Genomic DNA, 12,461 nt, shown 5'->3' on the forward strand with positions numbered 1-12,461 from the left:
TCTCACTTTTGTAGGTGAGATGAAATTGTGTTCTATTGTGTGAAATTGACTGATTTGGGGTCTCCTGGTTTCTCCTTCCTCAGTGATGCAGCTGAGCTGGGCTGGAACCGCTCCCCTGAAGCTCCCTTATCCTGCAACCTAAAAGGTAAGAAATCTCTCAGTGTTACCAGCACTCACAAGGAAACTGCCCTTGTCCCCAAAGGTTTCTCCACACGTCAGATGTTTTCTTTATCCATTACATTACCATTCTACAGCTGCAGCCAGGTGAAGCCTGGCCTGAAGTGAGCATAGATCCCCTTACACTGTTTCGTGGGCAATGGCAGGACAGTCTCGGCTTAACAGTCCTCTCCTCACCTGACCACTTTTTCTCTCTCACACCCCCTTTTGTTTTCCTGCTCTATCTGTAAGTTGTTTGTAGGGATTTTGTCTGTCTTGCAACCTCTGGAAGGACGTGCCCAACCACTGTCTGGTTCATCCCGGGTCTCCAGAACACAGAGGACACTCAATAAATACCTGTTTGTTGAGTGACGAGTTAATTAATTAACGGGCCATATTCAGCTTTGAAAGCCTGTTAGGTGAGGACTGGGAAAAGAGGGTTGTCTCACTGAGGATGGGCTGAATTGGACTATCTTTGTGGACCCAACAGAGACAGCCAAGTTTATTGGCTAAAATCACAACTCTGAACCTAGCTTCCCAATCCAATCCTGGGTTTGCCACTTCCCCGCTGTGTGACCTGGAGCAAGTGACCTCACTTTTCTGTGCCTCAGTTTCCTCATCTTTTAATGTGATCAAATGTGAAGATTAAATAAGTTGATACTGGTAAAATGCTTAGAATACAGTCTGGCACATCATGAGTGGCTAGAATTGTTGATATTATTATGATCCTGTTATGATCTTTCAGAAGCCTCGTTTCATCCCCTTGGCCCCAGTGTTTTTGAGTCCTTACAGTTGGGGAAGCCAAGACTGACCTTGTCACAGAACAAGATGAGTCCTCTTTCTTCACTGGTCCCATCGCCTCCTCATTTGGCTCTCACACCACTGGTCTCTGAGAAACCAGCTCCTGTCCTGTGTTCTATTGGGCACCTCCTGGCCCAGAGTCAGCCAGACAGTGCCTAGTGAGAGTCAGGGCCAGGGGATGGAGACCTGGATTCTGCTCCCTCTGGCCTTCCTCTCTATGGGGCTCATGTTCCCCATTTGAATAAGAGGAATCAGTCATTCTTTCCACGCAAATTTATTGAGCACCTGGAGTGGGCAGGGTACTGAGCCATGTTCCGGGTATACAACATGAAACAGAACAGACAAAGCAAGACACAAGATAAGTCACATCTACATGAGAACTACTGGGAGAGGAAGAAAGACATAGGAAGTATGGGGGTGCTAGGGTGAGGCGCTTTAAGTAGGGTTGCCAAAGGAAGGGGCCAAGATCTGATGGCTGGCAGGGCGGGGTGGGGGGCATCCAGCTGCTGCTGGGCCGGGAGAGCGTCCAGTTGGAGGGAACAAGCTGCAGCTGAGTGGGAGAGGGCAGGGATCACGTGGGGCCTTGTGGGTCCCAGTGAAGATTCTGGCCCTCCATTTGAGTGAGTCTCCAGCCACAGAAGGTTTGAGAGCAGATGCAGGCAGGACAGGATCTAATTCAAGGTCGAACAGGATCCCTCTGGGCTCCGAGGGGGACCCAGACCATAGAGGACAAGGGTGAAGCGACAGGATGGTCTCTATTTTTTTGTAAGTGAAGCCAAGCGATCCTCAATTTTTCATTTTTACTTTTTGGCCACACGGCGGCACGTGCAATTCTCAGTTCCCTGACCAGAGATTGAACCCGCATTGGAAGCGCAGAGTCTTAACCACTGGACCACCAGGGAAATCCCAGGATGGTCTCTTTAGAATTGGTAGACGGTTCTGGAACCACCTGAGGGTCTGTTCTGTGCTTCTATGTACCTGAGTGCTGAAACTCTCAGGTCTTTAAGACCCCGAACATTCTGTGGTTTAAAGTTTCCTCCCCTACTGTAAAGTGCATTGTCCAAGCTTAGGAGTCTTGTCTGTCTTTTATGTTTCCACGGCTGGGTCCCCAGTGCCGAGGACAGTGCCCTCTATGTTGAAGAGTTCCACAAATAGATGCTGAAGGGTGAAAGGAAGGAGGGGCTCATGGAAGGTCCAGAAGGCAATTCCAAGGTCCTGAAGAATAACAAGTCACTCTGAAAGTGCAACGCAGATTCTTAAGCATCATCTGAATTGGATCAGAGAAGGACAAGCAGGCCTGGATGGCTGAAGGGGATGGGAGGGTGTTCCTGGTGGGTGAAAGAGAGGAGACAGGGAGACCAGGGCAGGGCCCCAGGTACATGGCCCCAGTGCAGCCCTGAGGACCTGAGTGGGCTACACAGACACACAGAAACCATGCCCCCGGTCATCATCTTTTCCCCAAATACATTTTTGGTGTCCAGCTGCGTGCAAGGAACACAGTGGTGATCGAGACAGCCCTGGCTCTGTCCTCTTTGGGCTCACAGTCTAGTGGGGGCAGACAGACCCATTCCCAGACAGTGGCAAACCAGAACGGGCAGCCCAAGGGCTCTGGGAGCCTAGAGGGAATTTCTCACTCAGCTGGTGGTTCAGGGAGGGCTTCCTGGAGGAGGGGGGCATTTGAGCTGAAGCCTGAACATAAGCAGGAGTTCTCCAGAGGAAGAGAGGCATGGGGAGAAGGTGTTCAAGAGAGACTCTTCCAGGCAGGAGGAACAGGATATGCAAAGGCTTAGAAATAAGCCTGTTTGGGAATTCCCTGGTGGTCTAGTGGTTAGGGCTCTGAGCTTTTACGGCTGTGAGCCGGGGTTCAATCCCTGGTCAGGGAGCTAAGCTCCCACAAGCAGGGCAGCATGGCCAGAAAAAATTTAAAAATCGTGTGTGGTAGGGGTGAATAAGACCTGTCAGAAGCAAAGCCCAAGATGGCTTAAGCTCAGAATTCAAGGAAGTGTGGCAGGAGACAGGGCTGGGCAGGCAGGTCACACCTTGTGGGACATTGTGAGAAACTTGGACGTTCTCCCCAGAGCACTAGGGAGCCATGGCAGATTCTGAGCAAGAGGAGGAGAGGTCAGGGTGTGCTCTCTGCAGACCCCTGTGGCTACCATGAGGAAGGGACTTGGTCAGGAAACCAGGAGGAGGCTGAGTGGGCATCTCGGTGAACCTGGACTGAAGCAGGAGCTGGGGGAATGAAGAGGAGGGGTCAGAAGTACTCAGGAGGGAGGAAGATTAGCTGGGTCTCTAACGTCTCCGCTTCTGGGAAGGATTGAACCTAAGATGATCCTTCGTCGGAAAACTGTTTCTTGAGTATCTGCTCAAAATGGGGCGAGTTAGTTACTCCTTTTATGCTGGAAACCCGCCCAAGCTTCAAGTTGTGATGAGGATAGGGAGACAGCGCCACCTGGGGGTTGCCTAGAAATGTGACCAGTGAACGGACCGTAGATGGTGCGCTGTGGAGCGCAGCCTTTCCTTTGATGCAGCCCACTCTACTTTTTTGGGGGTGGGGAGAGCGGCTTCCCAGGTGGCTGTAGTGGTAAAGAACCTGCCTGCCAAATGCAGGAGACGTAAGAGACGCAGTTTCAATCCCTGGGTCGGGAAGTTTCCCTGGAGAAGCAAATGGCAAACCACTCCAGTATTCTTGCCTGGAAAATCCCATGGACAGAGGAGCGTGGCAGGCTACAGTCCATAGGGTCACAAAGAGTTGGACACGACTAAAGCGATTTAGCATGCATGTACTCTACTTTTTAAAAAATGATTTTTTAATTGTGACAAAAGACACATAGCAAGATTTGTCATCTTAACAGTTTTCAAGTGTATAGTTTAGTAGAGTTATGTATATTCATACTATTGGGGAGGCAATCTCCAGAAATTTTGTCTTGCAAAACTGGAATTCCATTCCCATTAACTTAACAATTCCCCCTTTCTCCTTCCCCCATGGTCCCTGGCAACCACTATCTACTTCCTGTTGCTGTGAGTTTGACCCATTCCATTAAAAAAGAAAATTAATTAGTGGCCAACATTACAAATTGGAATTTCTGACTTAAAACTTCTAGCTTTTCTTGCAGAACCATCTGGCTGATCATCAGGAAAGAGATGGCCAGATGGCACAGGATTTGAGGCAGTGAGAAGGAGACGGCAGGGGAGAGGGGCTGGATGGCCACAGCTCTGACCCCAGGGCTACAGTGTGGGAGGGAAAGGAAGGAAAGATCTGGGGTAAGAGCAGGGAATGAAGGGGTCTGGGCATTTGTAACTGAACCCGAAACTGAAGAAGTTGACAATGAATAAAAGGGTGGGATTGAACAAGGAAAACGGGAAGGTGGTTCATTCGATAAAAACTTCCTGAGCATCTAGTGTGTCCCTGGCTCTGGGCTGGGTGGCCGTGGGGACCCAACAGGGACCAAGACAGGCTCTGGACCCCCCTCACACAGCTTGGTCCCTACTCGTAATGAATTAGAGTGGTAAGCTAGAGTCAGAGAACCTGGAGGAGGCTGAAGGAGACCAGAGGGGGTTGCATGACTCAGCCTGGGATCAGGGAGGGCTTCCTGTAGGAGGAAAAGTCAGAACTGAAAAATAAAGAAAGGGCTGGGAGAGGAAGACAAGGCTGAGGATGGGTGGGGGAGTTTCTGACAACCAGTTCCAGTCTCCCCTTTTATCACCCCAGGATACCCCGGAAGCCCAGCTAGGGCCTGACTTCAGCCCCATGCGGCTCACCCGCTGCCAGGCTGCCCTGGCAGCCGCCATCACCCTCAACCTTCTGGTCCTGTTCTACGTCTCATGGCTGCATCACCAGCCCAGGAGCTCCCGGACCAGGGGTTCCCGCCGTGGATCCGCCTCCGGCCCCCGTGTCACCATCTTGGTGCGTGAGTTCGAGGCCTTTGACAACGCGATACCCGAGCTGGTGGACTCTTTCCTGCAGCAAGAGCCCGCCCAGCCGATGGTGGTGGTGGCTGACACGCTCCCTTACCCGCCCCTGGCCCTGCCGCGCATTCCCAACGTTCGCCTGGCGCTGCTCCAGCCCGCCCTGGACCGACCCGCCGCAGCCTCGCGCCCGGAGACCTATGTGGCCACCGAGTACGTGGCCCTGGTGCCCGACGGCGCGAGGGCCGAAGCACCAGGCCAGCTGGAGCGCATGGTTGAGGTGCTCCGAGCGGGCGGCGCACGCCTGGTGGCCGCTCCCGTCGCTTCAACCAACCCGGCCCGGTGCCTGGCCCTGAACGTCAGCCTGCGGGAGTGGACCGCCCGCTACGGCCCAGCACCTTCCGCACCGCGCTGCGATGCCCTGGACGGGGACGCCGTGGTGCTCCTGCGCGCCCGCGACCTCTTCAATCTCTCGGCGCCCCTGGCCCGGCCCGTGGGCATCGGCCTCTTCCTGCAGACCGCCCTCCGCGGCTGGACGGTGCAAATGTTGGACCTGCCCTTCGGCGCGGCGCGCCAGCCTCCGCTGGCCACGGCCCACGCGCGCTGGAAGGCGGAGCGCGAGGGGCGCGCACGGCGGGCGGCGCTGCTGCGGGCTTTGGGCATCCGCCTGGTAAGCTGGGAGGGCGGGCGGCTCGAGTGGTTCGGCTGCAACAAGGAGACCCCGCGCTGCTTCGGGACGGTGGTGGGTGACACGCCGGCCTACCTGTACGAGGAGCGCTGGACGCCCCCGTGCTGCCTGCGCGCACTGCGCGAGACGGCCCGTTACGTAGTGGGCGTGCTAGAGGCAGCCGGCGTGCGCTACTGGCTAGAGGGCGGCTCACTGCTGGGGGCCGCCCGCCACGGGGACATCATCCCATGGGACTACGATGTGGACCTGGGCATCTACCTGGAGGACGTGGGCAACTGCGAGCAGCTGCGGGGTGCTGAGGCAGGCTCGGTGGTAGACGAGCGCGGCTTCGTGTGGGAGAAGGCGGTGGAGGGTGACTTCTTCCGTGTGCAGTACAGCGAGAGCAACCACCTGCACGTGGACCTGTGGCCCTTCTACCCCCGGAACGGGGTCATGACCAAGGACACATGGCTGGACCACCGGCAGGATGTCGAGTTCCCCGAACACTTCCTGCAACCTCTCGTGCCCCTGCCCTTTGCCGGCTTCATGGCTCAGGCGCCTAACAACTACCGCCGCTTCCTGGAGCTCAAGTTCGGCCCTGGGGTCATCGAGAACCCCGAATATCCCAACCCGGCACTCCTGAGTTTGGGGGGAAGTAGTTGAAGCTGCCGCGCCTGCTCCTGGCGTCCGGAGAACATTGGGGCACGGGGCGCTGTCCTCTGCTTGGTGCAGCTGGCGTTTGGTGGGCGGGACATTGATGCGAAACCGCCCAGCCACGGATGTCAAGGATGTGCCCTACCCAAGAGTTCCAGAACCGGGGCTCCGGGGCTGGGACAGAGTTTTGGAAAGAGAAGGAGAATATGCGTGTAGGTTATGGGGTCAGACTGTCTTGTTGCAATTTTTCTGTGTCTCGGGTTTCCTTCGGTATTCCGCGCAAATCCTCGGAGTCCAGCGCAGAGGCCAGGACGCTTGGCTGTTGGGTTGCTTTCGCCACTAGAGGGCCCCCTTGTCCTACCTTGGAGCCAAAGCGACTGTAAGCCCAGGACCTGTGTTCCACTGGCTTTCACGTCTTTTGAGCCTTTGGCTTCTCTCTCTCTGGTCTCTTGCGCCTGGCTGGACAGGATAACAAACCCGCACACCACCACCACCCTTTTTTTTTTCTTTCAGAAAATGACCTCCTTCCCTCCTGGGCGAGCCCTGGGGGGTGCATGCTGCTATTCACCCCATCTTGCAGAGAAGGAAGCAGGCTCGGAGCTCAGAGACGCAGATATGGTTCTGGATGCCAGCCCCAGGCCACTGAACTGTTACCTCGTTATTTCAGCTCTCTGTGCCTGTTCGCCCACTCGCAAGGCAGGGTGAACAGTCCTCATAGCTCATATTTACTGAGCACTTACTGTGTATCAGGCTTCGTTCTCAGCATTTCACACGGGGTAACTGACTTACCCCTCACCTCCACCGTCTGAGGTGAGAGCTGCTCTTATTTTCATTTTACAGAGGAGAAAACTGATAAAGTCACTTGTCCAAGGTCAGACAGCTTGGGAAGTGTCAGAGTCGGGGACTCGAACCCAGGCTGTGAGTCTGGAGACTTCACTGCCGTTGCCCACATCGTCTTTGCAGATGTGGTACCCCAAGGTGGGGGCTTGGGGAAGCCAAACCACTTAGCAGGTGATGCAGTGGCAGCCTTCCTCTGGTGATCGGGTGCCTCAGAGGAAATCCTGTTTGGCCGTGTACCTCCAATATGTGTATTTATTGATAAATTATATCCAGGCATACTAGCATTCTGTGTATTAGTAATACAGCTCAAATTATTCCATTTTTAAATAAATAAAGAGAGGGCTTTGTTGACCAGCCTTATCCCAGTGACATGTCCTGCACACCCCTTGGGTATGTGCACTTGGCTTTGAGAGCACAGGCTCTGAAAAGGGAGAGGCCTGGGTTCAAATCCAAGGACTGCTGCGTCCTCCTACTATGAACTTGGGCCACGAGGGACTCTGCTTCCCTGCACCTCAGTATGCACCCGAGAATTAGGTAACGGTGATCCTCAACCCGCAGGAGTAAAGGGATCTGTGAGTCAGAACCAAGTGTGGCTCTTGTCTTTCTTTGTGACCTTAGGCAAGTCACTGCTTCTCTGAACGGGTGTGAAGCCCTTGGAGGAGAAGGCTTCACCAGCAAGAGAAGCTAAATGCCACTTCGGCCCAATCTCCAGAGGCTCAGACATCCCAAGCCTGACTTCTTATAATGCAGCCTCTGTTTCTAACCACTGAACCTGCCAACTGCTGGCAGTCTGTTGGGTTCCCAGGGAACATTCTGGAAACTTATGGAGATGATTCAGGTTATCGATGCGGTTGGACAGTGTTCTTGGCTCTCTGCACAGTCCAGGGAAATGTCTTATATGCAGGGCACCTGCACACAACGAAGCAGGGACCCTTGTCACATACTGTTTCAAGATGTCCCATCAGGCATTCATGAAGGACTGGTGATATTCAAAATATTTTGCAACTGGTATGGTAATATAAATATATAAATCAATATATGCATCACATTTTAAAAATATTTTTTAATTCTCAAAATGATCAAAATTATCTATATATCCATACTTCTTGTTGCTAAGGACGTAACTTGAAGCTCAAATCACTTAAATTATTGTAATGGTTTTGTTTCATTTAGAATTTGTTAGTGTGACTTCTTGATTGACACAGCTGTATATGCATATATACATAAAATATATGTACATATATATTTAAAACAACCTTTTCTTAGCTGTGGTTTGAGAAAGGAACCATATCAAATGCTTCTAGCAACTTTCCATTAAATGAGAATCATTAGAAACTTGAGATCTCAGTAGATAAAGAATTTCTCTTAGACTCAAACTTAGTGTGTTGGTGTTTTTTTTTTTTTTTCGAATTCTCTGTTTGCAGTTCCTGAACTAATAGCAATTACATTTGAGACTTTTCTAGCCCTTAAAATATTGTGTAATCACTTTGTCTGTTCAATATCTTTATATTCAGCTAAGTAATGGAATGACAGAAAACCCATCACAACTAACTTGAACTAATAAGTTTGTTGCAATTTGTCTTTTTGAATTTTACTGCTTTCTCAATTACTCTTATACTGTTCACCAGCCAGAACAGAAGCTTTTTCAATATTTCAACAACCAGCCCATCCACATTAGCACAAATGAACGAAATTTTAGCCCTACTTGGAAAAACCTTGTTAAGAATTATCCAAGCCCAGAACTAGACTATCCTTGGGCAAACACAAAGTCCTTTTTGGACGGCTTTCACTAGTTCTGAATTTTCCAGGAAGTGCAACTACCATGAAAGATGAGGGAAGTATCAGGTTTTGTTCAAAGCTTGGCCAGGAATTGTCAACAATATCAAAAAATCATGTTCCACCTGGTTCTCAGTAACTCGACACCTACATTGCGTGTTTATAGCCAACTAGGGAGCTGCCTACTTTACAGGTGTAAATGTTTGGTTTCTCTCAGCTTCTGGGGAGGTGGCCCCACATATCTGCATATTGAAATACACATTATAAATTTTTATCGTTTTTTCTAAGTTGTTATTTATTTGCTATTTTGGCTGCACTGGGTCTTCCTTGTGGTACACAGGCCTCTCTTATTGTGGAGCATGGGCTCTAGAGCTCTCGGGCTTAGAGTTAGTCACTTAGTCGTGTCGGACTCTTTGCAACCCCTGGCAGGACTGTAGCCTGCCAGGCTTCTGTGTCCATGGAATTCTCCAGGCAAGAAGCTAAGGTAGCCATTCCGTTCTCCAGGGGATCTTCCTCACCCAGGGATCGAACCCTTGTCTCCTGGATTGCAAGCAGATTCTTTACCATCTAAGCCACCAGGGAAAGAGGGCGGCCTACCGCAATGTGGGATCTTAGTTCCACAATCAGGGATCAAACCCATTTCCCCTGCATTGGAAGGTGGATTCTTAGCCATTTGACCACCAGGAAAGTCCCAAATTCCTATTCTTTTATTTCTCCTTTTTCTTTCAGTTTGGGCAATATGGGATTATTTTGTGTGTGTGAAAGGATTTGCTTTTTAAATTTTTATTTCTGATCCAAATATAGTTGATTTACAATGTCGTGTTAATCACTGCTGTGCAGCAAAGTCATTCAGTTGTACACACACACACACACACATTCATTTCTGTTGTGGCTTATTGTAGGATACTGAATCTAGTTCTCTGGTGCATAGCAGGACCTTGCTGCTTTTTGGAATCATTTTTAATATCAGGTGTGCGTGGGTTATATTACCTATGAACCTCATTTGAGGAGAACCAAGAAGTCTTCCCTAGAGCTGACATGCAAGTCAGCACAAGCACTGGTGTGGCCCTGCCTGTGGTTTAAACACAAAAGCATTAACTTGCAGGTTATTAATTCATTGGTAAATGGTCCCTGCCAAGAGCCCCTTTTGTTTACTTTAGTTTTTGTGTCCCTGCGCAGCATGGGGGATCTTATTTCCCAGACCAGGGATGGGACCCATGCCTCCTGCAGTGGAAGTGCAGAGCCCCGACTGCTGGACCACCAAGAATCCCCTATTATCCTGGCTCTCTGGGGACCCCCTCCCTAGATCTCCCCCTGACCCAGCAGCCCAGGGTTAACACTAGGCACGGTGGGAGGAAACGTCTCAGTGGCTGTCAGACGGGCCAATGCGTTTACTAAGTAGCATCTCTTTTGTAGTATCACTACTGGACATTACAGAATATTTGGTCTGAAAAGCGAATGGCACACAAAGACATGTTTACAGATGCACTTTTATGCCCGGCAACTCCCAACTGGAAACGATGCGATGTCCTTGAACACATGAAATAAGCTGTATACATCATACATATGTATACATACTTCTCTGTGATTAAGGTGGACGGGGGAGGGATGAACTACTGATATGTGTGAAAACATGACTACATTTCTAAAGCATTATGCTGAGTCAAAGGAGCTGATGCAAAAAGCTCCATACCGTACAATTCTGCCACTGTGAAATTCTAAAAGAGACAAAAGGAAATCCTTCAGGATCAAAAGCAGATTAGTGGTGGTTGGACCCGGGGTGAAGGAAGGAAATAACTGCAAAGAAGCATGAGGAAATCTGGGGAGGCAGTGGGAATACTGTGTTTTGTGGTGGTGGTTTTTCACGAGTGTAAGTATCTGTCAAAACTAATCCTTCAACTCCCCCGGTGGTCCTGAGGTTAGGACCCTGAGCTTCCACTGCATGGAGCACGGGTTCGATCCTTGGTCAGGGAACTAAGATCCCACAATTCTCAAGGCAAAAACCAAACCTCCTCCCATTGTGTGCTTTGATTGATGCAGTTTATTGTATGTAAGTTAAACTCAATAATGTTGACCCCCTCCAGAAAGCAGAATTTGGCCACTACATATTCTTTCTATGTACATGTAATTTCTCCATAGATTGTATATGCAATTTATTACATGTGTAGGTGTTTAAACAGCCATCCCTCATCACCCAAATCCAATCCATTCCCCCAAAAGCACAAAATAGAAAATTGGAGAATAAATAACTGTTTCCTTTGAGGAAAATAAGACATCTCTTTCTCCACCCAAAACCCCCAAATGATTTCCCTAAATATCATTCAACACTCTTATCAAACACTTCTATAACTACCCACTGAGGATTTTGGCATAATAGAAAACATTGAAAACAATTAATTTTTCAACTCAATGGACTCATTAGTGGCTATGTTTGTGCACAATACAGTTTTGCACAGAATCAGATACGAATCTTTTTTCTGGGTCACACAGCAATGATCAGATGTAACTAAATAGCTCCCCAGAAAGGTCAAAGTTACAAGATAACATTTATAATTGGATCCATATTGGTGGTGCCTCCAGGCACCTGCAGTCTACATAGAAACCCAGGGAGGGGAAGAGAATATCAGTCATGAGTAATATGCTTCAACAATGCACAAGACAGGATCCTGTTGGAACAGGTGAGTCTTGATTGCTATCTTCCGCATCAGGGATTCAAACAGGACTGCTAACAGTTACACAGCAAGTTTTTGATTCAAACAGCAAATTGGGATTTTTTAAAAAAAGAGCAAGCCATTGTTTTAGGGTAATGAGACTTAAGATATCAAGAGGTAGGGACTTCCCTGGCAGTCCAGTGGTTAAGACTTTGCCTTCCAATGCAGGGGATGTGGGTTCCATCCCTGGTTGGGGAGATAAGATCCCACATGCCTCAGGAGCCAAAAAACCAAAACAGAGGCAGTATTGTGACAAATTCAGCAAAGACTTAAAAAAAAAAAAAAAAAAGATACCAAGAGGAAACTGCATTACTCTGGAGGTGGTTACAGTGGGAAAGGAATTTACCACTGGTGGTACAAAACTTTTAACTAAAAGCTAACATACCTAGGAGAGAATACCCACGTATTGTGTACCAGTTAATGTTTTTCAAACTGTTTACATCTGTGTAACCATCAGTCATATCAAGACACACATTTCCTGTCATAGAAAGTTGCCCTCAACTTTCCTGGTGGTCCAGTGGTTAAGACTGCGCTTCCAAGGCAGGGGGTGCAATTTCAACTCCTGGTTGGGAACTAAGATGGCATATGCCCTACAGCTTGTTTAAAAAGAAAGTTCCTTTCTGCCCTCTCCAAATGGATAGATCTTCATGTGAAAGTCACTCAGCCATGTCCTGCTCTTTGGTCATGCCCTACTCTGCCGGCCACAGTCCATGCAATTCTCCAGGCCAGAATGCTGGAGTGGGTAGCCTTTCTTTTCCAGGGGATCTTCCCAACCCGGGGATCAGACCCCGGTCTCCTGCATTGCAGGCAGATTCTTTACCAGTTGAGCCACAAGGGAAGCCGAAGAACACTGGAGTGGGTAGCCTATCCCCTCTCCAGTGGATCTTCCTGACCCAGGAGTCAGTCGCCGCTGTTCTGAGCTCTCTCATTATAGACCAGTTTAGCTT

At 49.7% G+C, this 12,461-nt stretch overlaps 1 protein-coding gene across 1 annotated transcript; it reads left to right on the top strand.

Annotated features, from left to right (window-relative positions):
* Window positions 1-86: 86 nt before the first annotated feature.
* FKRP (fukutin related protein) lies at window positions 87-8,675 on the top strand. The gene is made up of 2 exons (XM_068992472.1): window positions 87-145; window positions 4,670-8,675. The coding sequence occupies exon 2, from the start codon at window positions 4,709-4,711 to the stop codon at window positions 6,194-6,196; it is 1,488 nt and encodes a 495-aa protein (XP_068848573.1). The 5' UTR covers window positions 87-145; window positions 4,670-4,708; the 3' UTR covers window positions 6,197-8,675.
* The last annotated feature ends 3,786 nt before the right edge of the window (window positions 8,676-12,461 follow it).

The sequence above is a fragment of the Capricornis sumatraensis genome, chromosome 20 (assembly GCF_032405125.1).
Source record: "Capricornis sumatraensis isolate serow.1 chromosome 20, serow.2, whole genome shotgun sequence".
Lineage (NCBI taxonomy): Eukaryota > Metazoa > Chordata > Mammalia > Artiodactyla > Bovidae > Capricornis > Capricornis sumatraensis.

Excerpts from the sequence above, each read along its gene's own strand:
- FKRP (XM_068992472.1), top strand. The coding sequence starts at position 4,709 with ATGCGGCTCACCCGCTGCCAGGCTGCCCTGGCAGCCGCCATCACCCTC.